General features: G+C 40.6%; 1 protein-coding gene across 7 annotated transcripts in view; it reads left to right on the top strand.

The window, feature by feature from the left end:
• CPEB3 (cytoplasmic polyadenylation element binding protein 3) overlaps positions 1–19,963 on the top strand; it is a 190,237-nt gene that overhangs the window by 154,395 nt on the left and 15,879 nt on the right. For all 7 annotated transcript variants that reach the window (XM_049646401.1, XM_049646400.1, XM_049646399.1 and 4 more), the window contains 2 exons: positions 1,823–1,937; positions 11,436–11,617. In XM_049646401.1, coding sequence (XP_049502358.1) covers positions 1,823–1,937; positions 11,436–11,617 — 297 coding nt within the window. The remainder of the gene's footprint in view (positions 1–1,822; positions 1,938–11,435; positions 11,618–19,963) is intronic.

The raw sequence follows: 19,963 nt of genomic DNA, 5'->3' as shown, positions 1-19,963 counted from the left end.
AAGGCTGCATTTTCTGTACTTCTGATTAAATGAAACCAGAACACCATGGATACTACAAGGGAATTGTTTTCATTTGTGAAACAAAGTGACCCACAATTAAATTCAGTTATCGTAGAGTGATTGGAGTTGCCTTACCAGGTCCTGAAGCTGCCTTCAATTTATCAGGGATGAAACTGGAAGAAGAGAAGACTGTGCAGAAAAAGATATGTCTTACTTTTTTGTTATTGGTGATATTAGGATCTTTGTTTTTATAATGTAAAGAAATTATGTTTTTAATTAAAAAATAATGGGTCCTCATGAAGGGATTTAAAAGGGGTGCTTTACGGTATTTGTGAATCTCCCTTTGTGGTAAATGTCAAGGGAACGGTAATTTAGTCACACAGACCAGCAAATGTTATGAGGAAAAACTAGATTTTTCTTTTTCACATGATAAAGGTGGAACAAATGCTTCAATGTTAACAAAATTGCAGACAGGTCCCTGTTTTCAGGGTCTAGGGAAGAAATGGAGATTTTACTGCTTCTGGATAACTGATGAAGGCAACAAGGTCGTAAAAAGCAAAAAGTTAGGTGGGGGTGAATTTTGTAGCTGTCATAAGGAATGTATGGACTGTTTCTAACTGAGCAGTGCCAGTTTTGGAGTTGACTCAAGGTGTTTTGAAAGCGTAATTGACAGGTTTACTACCTTTCAAATGGGAGTACTTCCAGATATATAAGTCAGGCCACATAAGAAATCATCTTATGCGTTTTTTTGCATTAAGTGTTGACAGTTAAGCAATGGGGAAGATGAAGAATTGTGTTGATACTAAGGAAATGAAAATTCAGCTGTTTAGTTTCCTATCCTAATCTGTGAGGGTAAAGAAGAGATGTGTTCCATAAAGACAGACCCGGTTCTCTGCTTCTACAGACCTAGACCATTTCCCAGAGCACCTGGCTGGCTGAGTGGCTCCTTGATTCTCAGGCAGTGCCGACGCTCACCTTTTGATGTGGGAGGGTTTTTTTGTTTTTTTGGGTTTTTTTGTTTTAAGCTCTTCTGTGGTGATTGAGTTAGGGATTGAAACAAATATGTTTTAAGGTTAAGATTCTGATGAAATACTTTATTTTTTGTAGGCAGGAAGTCAGAGTACCAGTGAAGAGATATTACCAAATAGAAAGAAGTATGTTCATAAAGATTTCTTTTTCTACTCTTTGAAAAGTTACTTCAGTTTCTAAAGGCTCACCTTTATTTACCCAAACTTGTTTAAGAAAATCAGATAAATCAAAAATAGGTAACACTGTGTGCTTCAGTATTTGATACTGCCGTTAATTCCATGCTAACTTGATGGGTTAAACCACATTTCTTCTGTTTGGGTTAAACCACATTTCTGAAGGATAAATGTTTCAAGCTTAGGGGTTGATAAGAATTTAAAAGCCAGACATATAGATAATTTTTAGAAAATATTCCTAATGTTCCTGTTCCCTTTCTTTAGGTGAGCTCTTAAAAAGCTAAGTGCTAAACTGTGACAGGTTGTAAACAGTCTATCATGTGTTAAAATGGATCTGATTTAGAATGCAGAGTCTGTCTCTAAAAGACTGCCTTTTCTCAAAACCGCAGGTCGTTTCTGAAGGTTTATGTCTAGAGTGTTGAGTATAGTATCTGTAAGTAGATTCCCCAAGAGTTCTGTTGAAAGGCACTTAATGCAGATTACATAAATTAATAACTGGATTTTGTTTGGGTTATGTATGTTGTAAAATGCACAAATCAGTGGGTTTGTCTTTAGTCACCTTATTCTCATTTGGGGTTGATGGAAATGAAGTAAGGACCAAGTAAACGACTTTTTTTCAGGTGCAAATTCGACCATGGAACCTAAGTGACAGTGACTTTGTAATGGATGGTTCTCAGCCTTTGGACCCCAGAAAAACTATCTTTGTTGGGGGAGTTCCACGACCCCTTCGAGCTGGTGAGTGGAAATAGTAACACCACAACAACAAAACCACCAACAACAAAATCCCCAATATGTATGTAGTCTTCAATATTTTCTAGGTTTCTGATCGACTATACACAGTCTCCAAAAGAAGTTTCACTGAGCTGACTGACTCTTTCAGGATTAAACATTTTCTCCCCAGATGGTTTATTTTCTTATGGTACAAGAGTGAATTTCATTAAACTGTTACTTTGACAGGATGAATTCTGTTTAGTGCTGTCATATTCAACCACATATTTTTAAAATAATAACAATACATTTGTCAGTATGCGTTCTTATGCGAGTCAGCATTGTTATGTGTGACAGAAAAAGCAGTGACCCCATCAGAAATCTGTCCACCACAGCTGTGTACCCCTCAGTGACAAGCCAAACTGCTGCTCTGCTAGAAATTGTGTCCCTGGGAATCAAACTGGGAATCTTCCTAAGTGAAACAGGTTCCTATTTTTTCTTATGCACTTTGAAAAATGACTTATGTATTTGAGCGTTTTTATTATGACTTTTTAAAAGCTTCCCTGTTTTTTTCTTTTTTAAGTTCTTTTCCAATGATGAAATAATTGTGCCTGCTGAAATCAGATCATAATTGACTGGGGCATTTGAAGTGATGCTGAGCTAATGAGTTCAATATTTAAATCCAAAGACAGATCTAATCAGTTGGGGATCAGTGTTCTACCAGTAAAATACAATAAAATTATTTGTTAGAACGGAGTTTTTAAAGTGCTTAAAATAATTGAGTTTGCTTTTCAAAAATAAGATGACAAGATAACGTTACCATTGCCATAGCAGTTGCAAAAGTGCAGTGTGATCTCTGTTATTTGGAAGCAAGCAGACATAGCTCTGCCTAAAAAAAAAAAAAAGACAAGAAAAAAAGAAAAAGCAGTGACCATTAAAATCAAGTTGTGAAAAAAGAATTATAAAATGTACCTACAGCTATTTGTCTCTGACTTTGATAACTTCTTAATTCTAAATGTCAACATTTCTAACACATTTATTCAAATCTCAACTTCAGTCTGCTCCTCAAAGCTTTCTGTAGACCCATATAAAGACATATCCATAATTCCATTTTGAAAGACATTAAAACACATTAATTATGACTGTGAAGGTTGTAACTTTACAGTTTTTCAGAAAGCCAAATATCTTTAGGTCTTGTTCTCACTCTAGTGGAAAAGTGTGCCGAGGGTAAGAAAGCAAAGCGGCAGAGATGTCTCGCCTTGATCCACTGTTAGAGAATAAAGTCCAGGAAGCGCTAACTGGGATGTGAACAGCATTGTGAGATGAGGGCAAATGTAGCTCTTTGTTTCTAAACTTCTTGTGCTTTAAAAAAAAAAAAAAATGTGGGTGGGGGCATGGAATATCCCTGTCTTTTTCTAACTGGTGTTATGTTTGGGAGTGGAAAGGGAGAAGAATCCCCTTTGACAGTCTTTTACTTGTATAGGTGTTCTTAAAGAATAGATATTCATTGCTAGCATTCTAGTTATTCTTTTTTTGCAGCTAACTACAAGCACAAATTAGTTTTAATATTCTAGCCCCTCTCCTTTTGTAGATGGGGATCTGAAAAAATAAATTCTGAAAGAAAAAGTCCCACATTTATAAAAATAACAGAACTGGCTTTAGCCTTTTATGTCTGTTTTTAAGTCACAGACACAATAGTGTATAAGCTAAATTCCTTTTTTTATTATTCACCATTTTCATTATTATTCGCAAGATGCTGCAAGTCCTAGGACTAGATAAGAATTATATTTAGTTGTTTAGTCAGAAATGGGATTTTATGTTCCCTGCCCTACCTGCTGTAAGTCTTGAGGTACTCTTTCTTTTTTGAGCTAAGCTAAATTTTTTGTTGTAAAATTGGTGTTTTTTTTTTTTTGCAGTTTTGTGGATAATGTCTGCATTCACTTGATCTAATGAAAATGTTCCCCTATGTCAACACCTCCCATAAGAGTAGCTAGTTTCTAGATGGCTAAGCAATCTGTATTAGCATCTTAGAATTTCACTGTCTATCTAAGACTGTGAGATTGGAATCTATGTAATCTAAACAAAAAGAGTTAACATCTGCAGCTTTTATCCACGTGCATAGAATTGGGTTTCTTTGGAACACACTGAGCTTTGTGGACTGGTGTGTGCCTTGGAATAGAGGACTATTTTTAAAGGAATTCATTTTGACTTTGCTAGGCAGTCTTGAGTTGAATACAATGCAGTTCACTTGAACAATAAACATTTATTGAGCATCCACGTGTTACTGGCACAGAGCAAGTATGCGTCATGCCAAACTGAATGAACATCCCACTGTCGTGTTAAATAGGTCATCGTCTACAGAGAGTCAAAGATTTCAGAAAAGAAGAAAACAAGAAATGTATTAATAGTAGTATCCAGAAGTAATTGGATACTAAATTGTGCTTTTTAACACACTGGATCTCAAATTTGTTTTTTAAGTATTTTAGGACATTTATTGTTACTTCTAAGGGAGTATTGTGGTCTTAGAATTCTGAAAAGTCTTAAAGCTATCTCAGGCACTATATACAAGGTGATCCTGGACTAGACATAGTTGATAGTATTCAACACGTGAGATTTTTAGGTATCCAGATCGATTTTCACCTTACCTGGGACCAAAAATTGTCCTTTAACATGTTATAATGAATAAAATGTAATAACTACAGTTATTCCTTTGAATTTTGTGAGGCTTTTTCTCTTTGATATCTTACCATTGTAAGACAGGGACTATTATTCCTAATAAGTTATTCTAAATAAAGTCCTTATCCTACCAAACAGAAACACACAAACCCTCCTAAAGAATTAAGGCAACCTATTTTAAGCAGTATTGCCCTGGCTGAGTATCAGTAGATCCTTCCAGTCTTTTTGATAAGCCTTCCTTTTTAAATTTCATGTTGGGAGGGGGAAAAAATCATAGGTCTAGAAAATTTAACCCTGAAAATGGGAAAATATCCATGGAAATTCTAGATGAGTTTACCCAGTTAGATTGCTTGATTGGTAGTTGCTCTAGGTTAAATAATACACATTCCTACTCTCTTTGTCCCTCCCTTCCATCCCTCTTGTCAGTGACAGTGGCAAGCCAAAGACGGTTTGCCTAAGTCTCTTGGTGTTTCTCAGGTCTTGTCCTCCTTCCACTCCCCACCACTTCCCACCCCCATCCTTGGAAAGGCTATAGGTAGACTCGCCATGCCGTCATGTGGCTACGGTCTGCATATTCTTCAGAGTCAGTGCCAGGAAAGGGGTGGCCTGTCTGGTTCTCTACCTGCTTCCACCTGAAAGTACAAGAGCATGTTACCAGTCTTCATTCAAGTAATGTGAACAGCACATCTTCCTGAATCTCAACACAGAAATAGCCCTGTTGTATATCCCTGTGGCATTAGGACCTATTTTCCTCTGAGAGGAAATAAGTGCCAGGCTTGGGGATTATGAATAGGCCATCAGGAAAAGGTGGAGAATGAAGCTTCTGGTCCCTGTACACACCCCCAGTTTAGAAACATGAGTTTATGACCCCAGATTCTTGGCTTAGATATCTAATATGAAGATTGCCTCGGTGATCAAGCTTTGGGACCCGTCCACTTCTAACTTTAATAAGGCTTGGAACACCCTCAGACTTCCTCTCTCATTAGGGACATGTGAGCTGATCTTCCACATCATGACTTCCTTCTGACAGTTTATCTGATCAGGTCCTGCAGAACAGATCAGTCTTGAGAGATTGCTCATGTGAGTCCCTGGAGCCTGCCAATTACTCATCATCTTTGGGTCTCCTGTCTTTCCTATTGTTCTGATAATTCTTTCCTGTCTTTTTCTCCTCTACTAATATTCTGTAATGGACCCTGAAGTTCCCTTCTCCATCTCCCCCCACCCCGCCCCCACCCCCACCCCACCACCTGTACTGTGAGGATGACTTTTCTGGGAGGAAAACAAAACAATACAAAAAATTTGAGGTAAATATTCAGTGACATATGACATACATTTAGCGAGCATCCTGAATTTTTCTAAGAGCACTTATTTTAGACATTCTGTACAAACATTCTGGTAGTTCACATGTATTAGGAATCACATCCTGATTTGTGATTTAGGAAATAGTATTGGAACCATATCCTTTTTTGTTGTTACTGTTCTGTGAAGTGGTAAAGCCAGGTTTCTCAGTGGGAACAAGTCCCAAGTTCAGTATGAGTTGTCCCAGATAAACTCCAGATTTGGAACACTGACTTGATTAATTGGATTGCCTTTAGGGTTAAGGATTTTCTAATGCTAGTCGTTCTCCCCCTCAAACCCTTACCCACAGCTGGTGTCAAACATTGCCATATCATTGGCAGGTTGAATAACATTAGCGTACAGCCAAAGTAAGACTGGGAGGAACTGGTGCTTCTGGAGCAGAAACCAGGCCAAGTTAATATTAAGCAAAGATTTATGAGTAGAGAGAAAAACACCCCCTGGGCAAAACTAAACATTAGAGCACCACTCTGTGCTCAGCAGTGTGTTCAGAGCTCTCATGTATGTTTAATCGTCATGATAATGTTGTAAGTGGTGGACTTTTCATTTTAGAGATAAGGAAGCAGAGTTCAAAGGGGGGCGATTGGCCAAGGCCACAATAAGTAGAAATGCCACGATTTAAACTCAGGTCTCCAGACTTCCAAGTTTGGAGCTCTTTGTACAGAAGGAAGCTGCTTTATCAAGCTGAGATCTGAGATGTTGTCTCAGTAACAGTATTAACAGTCAACTGGATACCAGTCTGATTTAATCAAGTTTGGTGCTCATTCCCTCCGACTTAGTTGGTTGTTCATACAGTTATTTGAAAATATTCTTAGTGGAAGTTTATGAGCATATTTTCACCATTTAAAATGTGTGAACTGCCTTGCTAACCAATTCGGCTATGGTAGAAAACCTAGACAGTCCAGCTTCTAGTTGAATCTTGCTTTCTTTCAGAAGTCCAGATCTCTTTGTCATCCCGAGGTGCCTTATGCCTCTTTCCTGTTTGCTTTGTACTTATTTCCACAGAGAAGAAGCATGGCTTCTAGATTCACAGTTTAGAATCTGGAAAGATGAATGTGTTGATATTTCCCTTGGGGATTCTCATTCCTGCTCTACCCCATTTGGTTCTCATAGTATCTCAGACTTAGGCATTGCCTATGGCTGGCTTTGAAATCTAGTTAAATGATAGGAACAGGACCCTGGTGTGGGGTAGGATGAGGGAGTCATCATGATTTTCTCTCTGGTGAGCTAAAGTCCCTTTCAGATCTCTGTGAAGATTCAGAAGCAAATCCAAGGAACAGGGGTGCCTGGGTGGCTCAGTCAGTTAAGCGTCTTACTTTGGCTCAGGTCATGATCTCACGGTTTGTGAGTTCGAGCCCCGCATCAGGTTCTGTGCTGACAGCTCAGAGCCTGGAGCCTGCTTTGGATTCTGTCTGTCTGTCTGTGTGTGTGTGTGTGTCTCTCTTTCTCTCTTCCCCTCCCCCGCTCACACTCTGTCTCTCTCACAAATAAATAAACATTAAAAAAAAAAATCCAAGGAACCATAAGTGGGGTTTAGATTCAATTTCAGAGGCACAGTCTCCACAACCCAGAGGAATTCTTAGATTTCTGTATGCTACACACAACTGCAATATTCTTGTTTCCCTCTCCGGCTGTGACATAGTGAAGTTCATCTCAAGAGCCAATCTATAGATCAGAGTTATAGTAGTTTTGTTGTTACCATTCCTGAGATGACTTGAATTGTCAGGAGCACAAAGTGTCTCATCGAAAGTACAAAATGCCATTGGATATGGCTACCAGACCTGCTGATTCCCCACCCCTGTGGTGACCAGACAGATCCTGTGAATACTGTTTGGATAGGAAGGGAAAAATAAAAAGTCGTCTGAAGATTCCTGACTTCCACATGGACTCTGGATGCCTGCTGTCACTTCCATCTGTCTGAATTCCAACCTCCACCTCTATTCCCTGCTCTGGTAGCCTCATCTTCCTCAGGTCAAATGTTAGGAATGTGCCTGGGAGCTGTCTGCCTTCTACAGAGGATGGTTTAGAATGAGGATTCGTTGTCATGGGCTTAGTAGAGTTGGCTGCATTTTTCCAATAAGACACATCCTTGATCAAAACTACATTTCATGAGCAGGGTTGAGATCACAAGATATGGATAACCCCATGAAGGTTTTAGTTGACTTCTGCCAGATCCTGCTTTTCTTCTGTTTTTCTCTCTTCTTCCTAAGTAGTCAGAGTGGTAGTCCTCCTCATGGCTCAGCTTCACCCACATCAGAAGAAGGGAATTTATATTAACTTTCCTGTATTAACTGGTGATACTCATTTTAAAGAATCCTTTAATACCTAGTCTCTTGGGGTGCCTGGGTGGCTCAGTCAGTTAAGCCTTTGACTCTTGATTTCGGCTCAGGTCATGATCTTGCAGTCATGGGATTGAGCCCCATGTCATGCTTTGTACTAACAGTGCAGAGCCTGCTTAAGATTCTCTCTCTCCCTCTCTCTCTGTCCCTCCCTTTTCCTTGCTTGCTTGTGCACATGTGCATGTGCTTTCTCTCTCTCTCTCTCTCTCTCTCAAAATAAACATTTATAAATAAACAAATAAATAAAGCTAGTCTCTAAACATAGTTTTAAATTTTGACGTCTGTAGGTGAATTTTATGTTCTATATAAAAAAATGTTTTAGATTAGAAATTTATAGGACTTAAGAAAGTCTTGTTCTGTGTTTCTGTTAGTCACCTGTGTAGTGGATGAATTAAATTGGTCTCTCTCTTTTTTATAATGCTGTTTTTACCAAGCACGGCTACTTTTCTCAATAATTAGAAACTCTGTTTAGTACTTAAATGACACCAATCTGGTGTTAGAACCCAGCATGAGTTTAGCCTGCAGCAAGTGTGCTTGTAGTGAAGAGTAGCTGACTGAGTAAAGGATTAAATATAAACAGCAGTTGTTTGACTGTTATTTACTTTTCTTCAAGGGTGATCACAGTATTAGACCTTCTGTAGTTAAAACAGAGATTAGGGTAGAAAGAGGGATGGGAAATCTTCAAACTCTTTCCCAAAACAACTCTTTAGTCACCTTGATTTCTTGTAGCTTCTCAACAAGTTGTCCTTCACTTGAGTGAGATTTCATTGCCTTAAACGTCTGCCAATTTTAGTGGCCAAGAAAATTACTGTATAAAAGTGTACAAGTAGAAAGGATTTATTTATAATTAACTTTCATAAAAGAATGAGTGAGGGTTTTTCCTTTATATCAAAAGTACTTAACTGCCAGCAATATCAGTCACGACCTAATCTTTGGCATGTGAAGATGATTTTCCAGCAGCTAGATTCACCAAGTAATAGAATGTTCGTGCTGTGGAAGCACCTTCTCTGATGTCCGAGGATCCCTAAAATTCCTACAGACCACTGCGCTGTAAAAGAGCCTATGGTTATAGTAACTCTTCTCCTTAGCTGGGGCTTCAAGCTTTCAGGCAGTACACCTTCTCTCGAAATCAGTTGCTTTCATGAGTCCTTTCTAAGGGTGGAAGACAAGTGGCATTCACTTCCTTGCGGACATTCTTCTCCTGGCTGTTCACAGGCTGAGGGAGTGCTTGCTCTCTTATTCCATTCCAGGGAAAGCTAGGTCTTTGGAAAATTAGCGTTTAATTTCCACTTCCTGAGGTTGCTTATTTTATTAAGCCCCTTGACCAATAAGGGAAATTGATTCATGACTGCAATTAATTATTTCTACCTCAGTGTCTTAGTCTCTGTTCCTGAAGTAACATTAGCCATGTGAGGAAGTCCTCAAGCCATCAGAGGTTTTGGGGCTGAAGTATGAGGACTTACTGAACTCTGATATTCATGGTATGTGCATGATTCTTCTTGCATTGCTTGAATGAATGTGATTCCTGGATCCTGCCCCACGACTGCAATCACAGTCTACTTGGGCTCTAATCAGCATGTTCTTTGGTTGATATGACTCAGTAATTCTGATCATAATGGGATAATTGGGATAGCTTTTGGTTCTATCTTTAATACCACTTATTCTTAGGCTTAGTGATTGCCTGCTTATTTTCTCACCTTCTGAAAATTCCAAAATCTGTTGGTTGCAGATCATTCTTCTTAAGAACAGTACTTAGAAAACAATCACCAGCATTATGGAGAGAAATCTTGAAAAAGTTCACTAGAAAGACAGCCTTTCTGTCATGGCAACATATCTTTTCTTACCAGTTCAGCGGTCTCATACTTCAGGAACCAGTAGTGCCTGGCTTTCCCTCTGTTCATAGAAGTCTGGTGGGGTTCTTATGCTATTTGACTCTCCAGCCCTTGTAGCTGCTGCAGAGTTCCTCCTGTACCTCAGGGGGTTGTGTTGCTTTCCTTCCCCCCAAACACTGATTCCTGTGGAAGTCTGTTATGTGATGTGATGGTCTTTGCACACTGGCTATGACCCAGGCCATCATCCACCTACCCTGTCTTCTCCTTTCTAAATACCGTATCTAGGTGTTTGAGGAAAGTGGGTTCTTGGGTCGTTCCCCAGGGGTAGGGATAAGTCTTTTGGACTTAAGTCATATGAGTAGCCTGAAAGGAATGTTCATACGTGGAGGATGTGCCATCCAGTATCAAGTAAACAGTTACCTTCAGGAAATTTGGATCCAGGTAAGTAACTGCTACATGTCTCTCCTTGACATGAGGATAATTTTAGAATATCAGACCTTTGGAATGGTCCAATTTTCAAATGCCTTCTGTATAGGTGTTTTGTAAATATACCAATATAAAGGTATATTTAGAAGAAATGTGGCAAGGAGTGCAGACCAGACCTCTGGATTCATAGCCGAGTACAGGAAGGGTATGTTTTTACTGCCTTTAAGGCAGCTTAGTGTTTCCTGATACATTGTAAGTGCTCAATAAATGTTCATTGTTGCTATTATAATTATTACTATTATTATTATTATTTAGAATTCAGTGTGAGAGGCTAGTGTGGAAATTTCTCAATTGGGATAGAATATACTAAAAAAATATTTTTTTAATTGTAGAGATTTACCTAAAGGTTATAAATATATTGCCTTTAATTAAAGAGAGGAGTTAATTCTTTCTATAGCTTAATCTTAATATAGCAGTGTGACTTTAGTAATTGCTTTTAGTCTTAGAGGTCAGTAAACAGGGCTGTTTATAATTAACTTGGTAGGGCATCATTTGAAATGCTTTGCCTACCCAGGGCCCACTCCAGTGGACTAAACAGAAAGTGGAACAGGAGGATTGCTTATAGATGATTCCTTTTATACTTTTGCTGAAGTTCCGATTATGTAAATTTGTGTGTGTGTGTTGTGTGAATTCGTAATTTTTTTTTTCATTTTATTTGTAAATATGAGGATCTCCCCTGCCTGAGTTTGTTAAGACTGATGTGGACACTCTTCATGATACTTAACATGGGTTTTCCTTTTATTAATTATACTGCATGACCCTTAAACAGTTCCTCCTTCTCCTGGGCAAAAGTGCCTTCTAAACATTCATACCAAATTGTGTTTATTTTCTTGCAGTTGAATTGGCAATGATCATGGACCGTTTGTATGGTGGTGTCTGCTATGCTGGCATCGATACGGACCCAGAGCTGAAGTACCCCAAAGGTGCTGGCCGCGTGGCGTTCTCCAATCAGCAGAGTTACATTGCAGCCATCAGCGCTCGCTTTGTGCAGCTCCAACACAATGACATTGACAAACGGGTAAGCAACTGCTTAGGCTATAATTGCTAGGGGGAAGAAATGCAGTTTGTTTTCTGGGCCCCTGGGGAGAAAATCACCTTGTGATCAAAAGTGAGCAGCTCTACCTTCCGCGGTATGAGTCCACGAGTCCCTCCCTCTAGACTGCCTGAAAAAGAGAGTACCCATGAAATTTAAGGCGTTAATGAACCTTCTGCCTCACCCATCCCCAGGGTGATGTTAAGCTTATGAAAATAACCCTGCAGAATTTAGCATGCCAAACTGGTACTGTTCAAAAGATGATGCCAACGGTGCGTTAACAAAGGTTGCGAGCCGGTGCTCTCAAATAAGTTTGGACTAACGTTTAATGTTAATGTTCAGGAGTGTGCATAAAATTTTGAAATTCTGGTTTCTCTTAAAATTGCAAGACCACACATGATAGCAATCATTGGAACAAAATAGCTGCTACCCCTTCCAGTCCCCTCTCCAACTCCCTGTAGTCCTGCTCGTATGGTATATGCATATGCATTACCTGCCGTTTCGCACCATGATGTTACCTGCCTGGCGTTAGGCAGGTACCTCTGATGTAACCTCTGATTTGCCACCTCTGATGTAAAGAGGGGACATGCAATAGAGTTGTAGGGGGTTGGTGTGCTCAGTTGGTTTTGTGGGCAGACGTAGGTTTAAATCCCTTAGATCCCAGCTCTGCCACTCTTTGGAAGTTTGGGGGAATAGAAGGTAGCAGGAGATCATCTGACACCTGTATTAATGAAGGAATAGAGCAAGTAGACTAGTTCAAGTCTTGAACACCTCCCTGTGCAGTTGTACTGTGGCTGTTAACAGCTTCCAGCAAAGGATGTTCTTGGGGCATACGTTGGGCTGGAATAAATTAAAGTAGTATAAATATATCCTACTATGAAGTTCCACCTGTACTCTCTATGGTCAACTTTTGACTAATTTTGTGTAGCAAACTTAAATTTCTTGGAAGGTGGAAGTTTCAGTTGGTGATGGATTTTTAAATATTCAGCAAGTTATATTTTTATTAAGACGTTTACCTGATCAAATTAGAAAAGCCAGTGCCTAAAATAATTAGTTGCTACATTATTGGGCTCCTGAAAAGTAAGTAGTGGTGGTTTGTTTGTTTTTGTAACTAAACTAAATAAAAGAACTCTTTTTTCAGAATTTTGAAATTCTTTGAATTAATGGAGACTCCGAGGTGTGATAAAGATCCAACTCCATTCCTAGCTTTCAGGCACCCACAGCGTTCTGAGCTTCCCCTTTTAGAGCAGTAATCCCCCTCAGACCGTCAGCTCCACGAAGATAGGCTGTTGGTGTCTGTCTCTCTCTCTGCTCCATTTCCGGTGCTTACCCATTGCTTGATGTACAGCTACGGTAGTAGGTGCTCGATAAACCTTTGTTAAATTGACGAATGGCTATACTTGGAGGATTTTCTTAAGTACTGCTGCTGGTGCCAGTGAACCTGCTTGTGCCTGTACTTTTGTGAGTCTGAAAACACCAGATTCTATTACATTTAGACTGCTATTGCACCTGTCACTGGTGACCCCAGGCAATAAACTTAACCTGAAGAGCCTTAGATTCTCATCTGTATGCTTTTCCCCCTGTGAAGCCAGAACTAGTGACTAGACAGGAGGTAGGTACTAGAAAAGATAAAGAAGCCTCCATTTCCTAGGGTGCCTGGGTGGCTCAGTTGGTTAAGTATCTGACTTCGGCTCAGGTCATCATCTTACAACTTGTGAGTTTGAGCCTTGCGTCGGCCTCTGTGCTGACAGCTCAGAGCCTGGAGCCTGCTTCGGATTCTGTGTCTCCTCCCTCTCTCTCTCTCTCTCTCTCTCTCTCTCTCTCTCTCTCTCCCCCCCTCCCCCGCTCATGCCCTGTCTCTCTCTCTCAAAAATAATAAATATTAAAATAAAAATTAAAAGAGAAAAGAAGCCTCCATTCCCAATGCTTCTATCTTCCCTTTGCCCCCAGGCTAACCTCTAACCTACTCCTTACCAGAGGGAAGTACACTTGCCCCCAGAAACATGGCATCTCCGAGCCTCTTTTAAAATCACAGTAAATTCAGATACTGTTTGTTCTATTGACAGCCCCTTCCCCTTCTGCTATACTCAGCCCTTTAGCACGTCTTCCCACAAGACATAGAACCAGGCTAAAAGAGAAGTGGCTTTGGTTTTGTGAGCATGATGATGGGCCATGCTTATGAGAATGTATCAAACTCCCGAGGACTTGAGAAAGCCATTGACTATTTTCTTCCCACTGCACTTGAGTTATCCGTACCTTCCATATCGTAAAGTAGTCCTTGATAACCATTTAGAGTAGCAGTTAATTGTAATGGGAAGAGTGTGGAGTTTGGAGCTAGAATAGATTTCAATACTTTTAAATTTCTGCTGCACTAGTCACTGATGACCCCAAGTAAGTTACTTAGTGCCAGGAGCCTTGGGCCCTTATCTGTAACTCCCTCCTGGGGATGGTCTGAAGACTAAATGGGATTTGAGGATTGAACATCAGCCAGAGCTGTATGACATTTGGATAGATATTTAGTAACTAGCACTTGATGGTTAACAGTATTCATCTTGCTACAAATGCACTCAATACTGATGTTGTTAAAATCATGTAGCTTGAATTTTATCAGTTGCTCTGCTGAAGATGTAACGAAAAGACCACTGGTTAGTGTAAAGAGCACTGGCTGGGTTTATGTCTGGTCTCATTCCCAGGGGATTATGTGATTGTGGGCACATTACTTAAATGCTGAGCTTTGGTGTATAAGGCAGTAGTAACAGCCCTGTGAGAAGCCCAGAAGAGAGAGTGGACAGAAAGCAATATATACAATGTAACACATCATACATATGTACGGTGGGACTGCTGCTGTCGTCACAAGAATGCCACCTCCATCCACATCCTGTCAGTTCCTTCAGTGCCCCGGGATGAGAGTCATCTAAGTGAGAAAATTGCAAGTCATTCAAAGTGGCCCAGTCCCTCTTCTCTGGCTCCTGGCTCCTGGCTCCCTCTTCACGCCCTTTGTTTGCTTTGACCAATATGGAGACCATTTTCTTTATCTTAGAGACGTAAGCCAGCTTCCGTGCTGAAATAGGTTCCTTTTTCACTGTTCTGTGAACATTCCACTCCCTTCCCCCAAATTGTTACTCTGTCCTCTTGTTTCCTTCTTACTTTGAACGTAGCCAACAATACCTTATTTTTTTTGACTCTGGCATTTTGAGCCTCTGTTAACTGCACCCTTCTTAGATGCTTTTTAAAGTTCATCCCTAGTTTTATTTTTCTTTATCTTTCTCTTAAAGCTTAAGTTTGAGCTTTCCAGAGATCTCCCATTATATATAACTACATCAGTATTTCCTTAGGTAATGCTCTTTTTATTTCTCAGTGGCTCTGTTCTTCATTGTCTGCAGAAAATTTATTAGGCACAACCTTCTTTCCTGAATAACCCCTGTAGGTTTTTGGCAATAGCTAAGGTTTTGAAATTTGCTGTCCTAAAAGTCAGGAAAATGTATCTTTCTGTGCCCATAATCCCTTTTCCTTGATATTGCAAATTCCAAAATGCTATAGCCTTATTCTCCTTCTTTCTTATATTAGCCTAGAGTTGCCTTTAAACCAAGACTTGACTATCTTAAATAGCGTCGACCTTTATTACCTTTCTCGTCACAGGAACTTCATTTGCTGTTGGTATCATTATGAATGCAGATATAATGCCTCAGTGAATTAAAAAAAAAAATAACCTATAGATAACATTTTTTTAATGTTTATTTACTTATGTATTTTTTTATTTTTTAAACGTTTATTTTTTTTTGAGACAGAGAGAGACAGAGCATGAATGGGGGAGGGGCAGAGAGAGAGGGAGACACAGAATCGGAAGCAGGCCCCAGGCTCTGAGCCATCAGCCCAGAGCCCGATGCGGGGCTCGAACTCACGGACCGCGAGATCGTGACCTGAGCCGAAGTCGGACGCTCAACCAACTGAGCCACCCAGGCGCCCCAATGTTTATTTATTTTGAGAGAGGGGGAGAACAAGCAGGGGAGGGGCAGAGAGATGGGAGGAGAGAGAATCCCAAGCAGGCTCCATGCTGTCAGCGCAGAGCCCGACATGGGGCTCAATCTCATGAATCGTGAGATCACAACCTGAGCTGAAATCAAGAGTCAGACGCTTAACCGTCTGAGCCACCAAAGTGCCCCTATAGATAGCATTTTAAGGACCGCTCGCTTGCTGTTTGCAGGCTCTAACCCCTTCAATTTTGGGCCCGTGTGGAGAGTGGGAGAGGGCCGCCTGCAGAGCAGCAGTGCCAGCAACTTGGGAAGTTCTGGGACTGTCTAAGGTGTGCTTGCAGGTTGCACCTTCCCTAGGTAAACTGTGGGAGGCACACGAAGAAGAATTTGGTGTATTTCCTTTACCTCTTTTGTATCCAGCCAACTTTTCTCCAAAAAGACTTCTCTTTTGAGAATTTAACCATTTATGTATCTATTGTTGTTGTTGTTATTGCTGCACTTTGGCTAAGTTTTTAGATGGAGTGGCTCATGGGGAAAATACCTTTATAGATTTGATTTCTTCTCACAGTCTTAGTGACCTTTTGGCTTGCTTATCGTAAAATAAAATATGTCAGTATGCAACATCTGTGGGATCTGTCAGTCCTGTACTTTGGCACTTTTCTCCCTCTCCCGTCGTTTCACTCACCCAGAATGCCCTCACTTTTTAAGGAAGAGGTGGCGGTTTTGGGTTTTGTTTTGGTAGCAGCTTTACGTAGATATAATTCACATGCCATACAAATCACCAATTTAAATTGTACAGTTAGGTGCACCTGGGTGGCTTAGTCAGTTGAGCCTCTGACTTCAGCTCTGGTCGCGCCCTTGCGGTTTGTGGGTTGGAGCCTCACTTCAGGCTCTGCACTGGTGATGCGGAGCCTGCTTGGGATTTTCTCTCTCTCCCACTCTCTCTCTCTGCCTTTTCCCTGCTTGCGTGCTCGCTCTCTCTCTCTCTCTCAAAAAAAAAAAAACTGAAAAAAAAGACTTTTTAAAATAAAATGTATAGTTAAATAATTTGTAGCATGTTTACATAGTTGTGCAGCCATCACCACAGTAAGATTTAGAACACAGGAAGAGGTATTGAACCGAACAGCCTTCAAGCCCGCAGTACGAGGATCAATTGCACGGTAACCCCCAGTGGGGAAGGGGGCGGAGACACTGCATGTATCCTATTTATTTATTATATGGAGGAGATCCTCCTTATTTAGCCTGTACTCTGTGAAGTCACAGGAACGAGATAGCCCCGGCTGTTGAGGCAAACTTGTGACCCAGGCTGCAGCTATAATTAGAGTCCTCCAAGAATATGTGACTTACTGAGTTGGCTGGTAAATCTGCGTTTCAGCAAACTTCTTGCCGTGGTATGGCTGGCAGTGGGAGGACTCAGAGAGGTGGAAGGGTCTGCTAATGGTGCTCCCTTGCAGAGCTGCCAGGATCTTGACTGCAGCCTGTGCCCAGAGGTCTGAATGGGAATGCTTGGCACACGGGTGGCACTCAGTGAGTGTGTAGGATAAATCGGGATGATATATGGGAGAACAAGGACTGGAAGCGACCATGGAAGGCTGTCAAGGGTACTGGATGAGTCACTCTCATCTCTCACCTGGACATCTAGGGGAGCTTCCCCACTGTCTCCCCACTTTGCGTAGCCAATCTTCAGTTCATTCTTTACATAAAAACCAGTGTGATTATTTATTTGTTTACTTACTGTATTTTTTTTTTTTAAATAGGCTCCACGTCCAACGTGGGGCTCGAACTCATGACCCTGAGATCAAGAGTCTCATGTTCTACTGACTGAGCCAACAGCCTCTTTTAAACTCGTAATGTGAATCATGTCTTCCCTTCCTTTAAACCACTTGGTTATGTTCTATTGCCATTGGGATAAAGGTCAAAATCCTTAATTCATATTGCCTACATGACCCTTCATGCACTACATACTTCTTTTGCCTTAGCGCTCTCTTCCTTGTCTTGAGGCAGTCAAGGCCTTTTTCTCTCTTTTTTAAGGTCATTTATACATACTTTTTTTTCCTCCCTGCCTAATATCCATTTTTCCTTCGGGTCTCAGCTGAATTGTAATATTTTTAGGAATCTTTTCTTCAGTGGAGCTTACATCTCTTTGTAAGCTCATTGTTTGATCATTGTCATGATACCGTCTACCATTCCTTTGTGGCCTTAAATACCTCTGTGATGAAATATTGTTTCGTTTAATGTCCTTCTATCCTATTAAACTGTAGAACTCATGAGGGCAGTGACTGTGTGTCTTTCATGTTAGCTACTTAATACTTGACACATAGTGGACACACATTAATTAATTGTTTTTAGATGAATGAATAAGTTGTTGAATGAATGTCACCTGAGAGGTAGCCCAGGTAGGAAGCCCTTAGACAGCAACCTTTGGCATATCCAGCTACCCACAAAAGGGCACTTTTGCATGGCTTTCTTTTCCTACTTCATTAAGAACACTCATTTATATTTTGACATTAAAGCTGGACTTAACCTTAGACATGATGTGGTCCAACCCCTTTACTTTGCAACAAAGGAGAATCTAAGAGAGGCTTGGAGACTCTCAACATACCTGTCCGTTAAGGGCAGAGGTGCCTCTGCTCATGGGGGTCCCTCCCTGAACCTTGCTGCCCACCCAGGGTCTAATGTCTCTTCATACCCATTTCTTCCATGAAGTCCTTTTTCCACAGACCTTAGACTCGGAACCCCTGAGTTAGATCACAGGTCCTTTTGTGGGTTTTATATATGTTTCAACAGTTCATGTAACTTCCCAGGTGAACATATTTTACACAGAACAGGGCGCATCTGGAGTTCATTATCAAGATTTTCTAATATATCTGTAAGCCATTTTTAAAACATTTTTAGATGTTTATTTTACTTTTGAGACAGAGAAAGAGAGAAAGCGCACACGCGTGAGCAGGGAAGGGGCAGAGAGAGAAGGAGACACAGAATCTGAAGCAGGCTCCAGGCTCTGAGCTGTCAGCACAGAGCCTGATGTGGGGCTTGAACTCGTGGACTGTGAGATCATGACCTGAGCCGAAGTTGGACGCTTTTTAATGTTAGCAAAATGAGCTGGAAAATGCTCTGTGCCTTTTTGCAGTTCTTTTGCTTTTGCTTTTCACTTTTATGTTGTCTTCATATGATACCTTTTTCAAGTGAGCAGGAACCAGGGCAGCTGCACTGGATTATAGCATTTGGTGGAGATGTTTGGCGTTTTAAATGTCATCATGACCCTTACTATGGGAACATTATTATTATAAATGACACAAGGGGTGAGGAAAATCTAAATGGGCATTAAGGAGGGCACTTTTCAGAATGAGCACTGGATGCCATATGTAAGAGATGAATTGCTGGGTTCTACTCCTACAGCCAAGATAACACTGTATATTAACTAACTTGAATTTAAATTTTTAAAAAGGAAAAAATAAAATATACAAATAGATACAAAAAATAAAAATAATAATTTTAAATGACACAAATATAATTTTATGCCTTAGTTTTTACTTCTAATGAAACATTGTTAGTATCTTGAAATAAATCCTTTAAAGGTTAGGGGTCCCTGGGTGGCTCAGTTAAGTGCCCAATTCTTAATTTTGGCTCAGGTCGTGTTCTCACAGTTCGTGGGTTCAGGCCCCATGTCAGGCTCTTCGCTGACAGTATGGAACCTGCTTGGGATTGTCTCTTTCTCCCTCTCTCTCTGCCCCTCCCCCACTTGTGCACTTGCTCTCTCTCTTTCCTCTCTCTCTCTCAAATAAATAAACATTAAAAAAAATTTTTAATTTTAAATGTAAACCTTTAAAGGTTACATTATGCATATGCTATGGATAATATTCACCAGTTATCCGCCAGTTGGTAATTTGTCCCCGTGTTGACAATATTAAAGTTATGTGATGCCCAGCACAGCAGCTCCTGATGTCTCTGCCTTGGCACACACGAGGCATGTGACGCCCTCTCCCGGGTAACAGGTCCCTGGAGCACTAATAGAGTGGGGCATTTATGGTGTACGACCATCAGCACCTTAGAGGGGTAAACCCCATGCCCAGCCCTGTCCTTGCCACCCAGAGAACCATGGGGATAGTAAAAAAGTGTTGTGGCTTGGCAACTGTAAGGTCAGAGTCTATACTCCTAGCTCCTCTCCCAGTCACCACGTGGCTTTGGGCAATTTACCACCTTGTAGAAGCTTGATTTTATTGATTTTATTTTCCAGTGGTAGTAAGAACACCAGCCTGTCTTACAGTTTATCATGCAGTTAAACAGTGTCAGGTGAAAGAAGCACCCTGGAAAGTTATTTGGTGGCACTGATGTTGATTTGTATCATTACTGAGCC

The sequence above is a fragment of the Panthera uncia genome, chromosome D2, assembly GCF_023721935.1.
Source record: "Panthera uncia isolate 11264 chromosome D2, Puncia_PCG_1.0, whole genome shotgun sequence".
Classification (NCBI taxonomy): domain Eukaryota; kingdom Metazoa; phylum Chordata; class Mammalia; order Carnivora; family Felidae; genus Panthera; species Panthera uncia.
The sequence above is the reverse complement of the archived record's forward strand: the minus strand, read 5'-3'. Positions and strand labels throughout refer to the sequence as shown.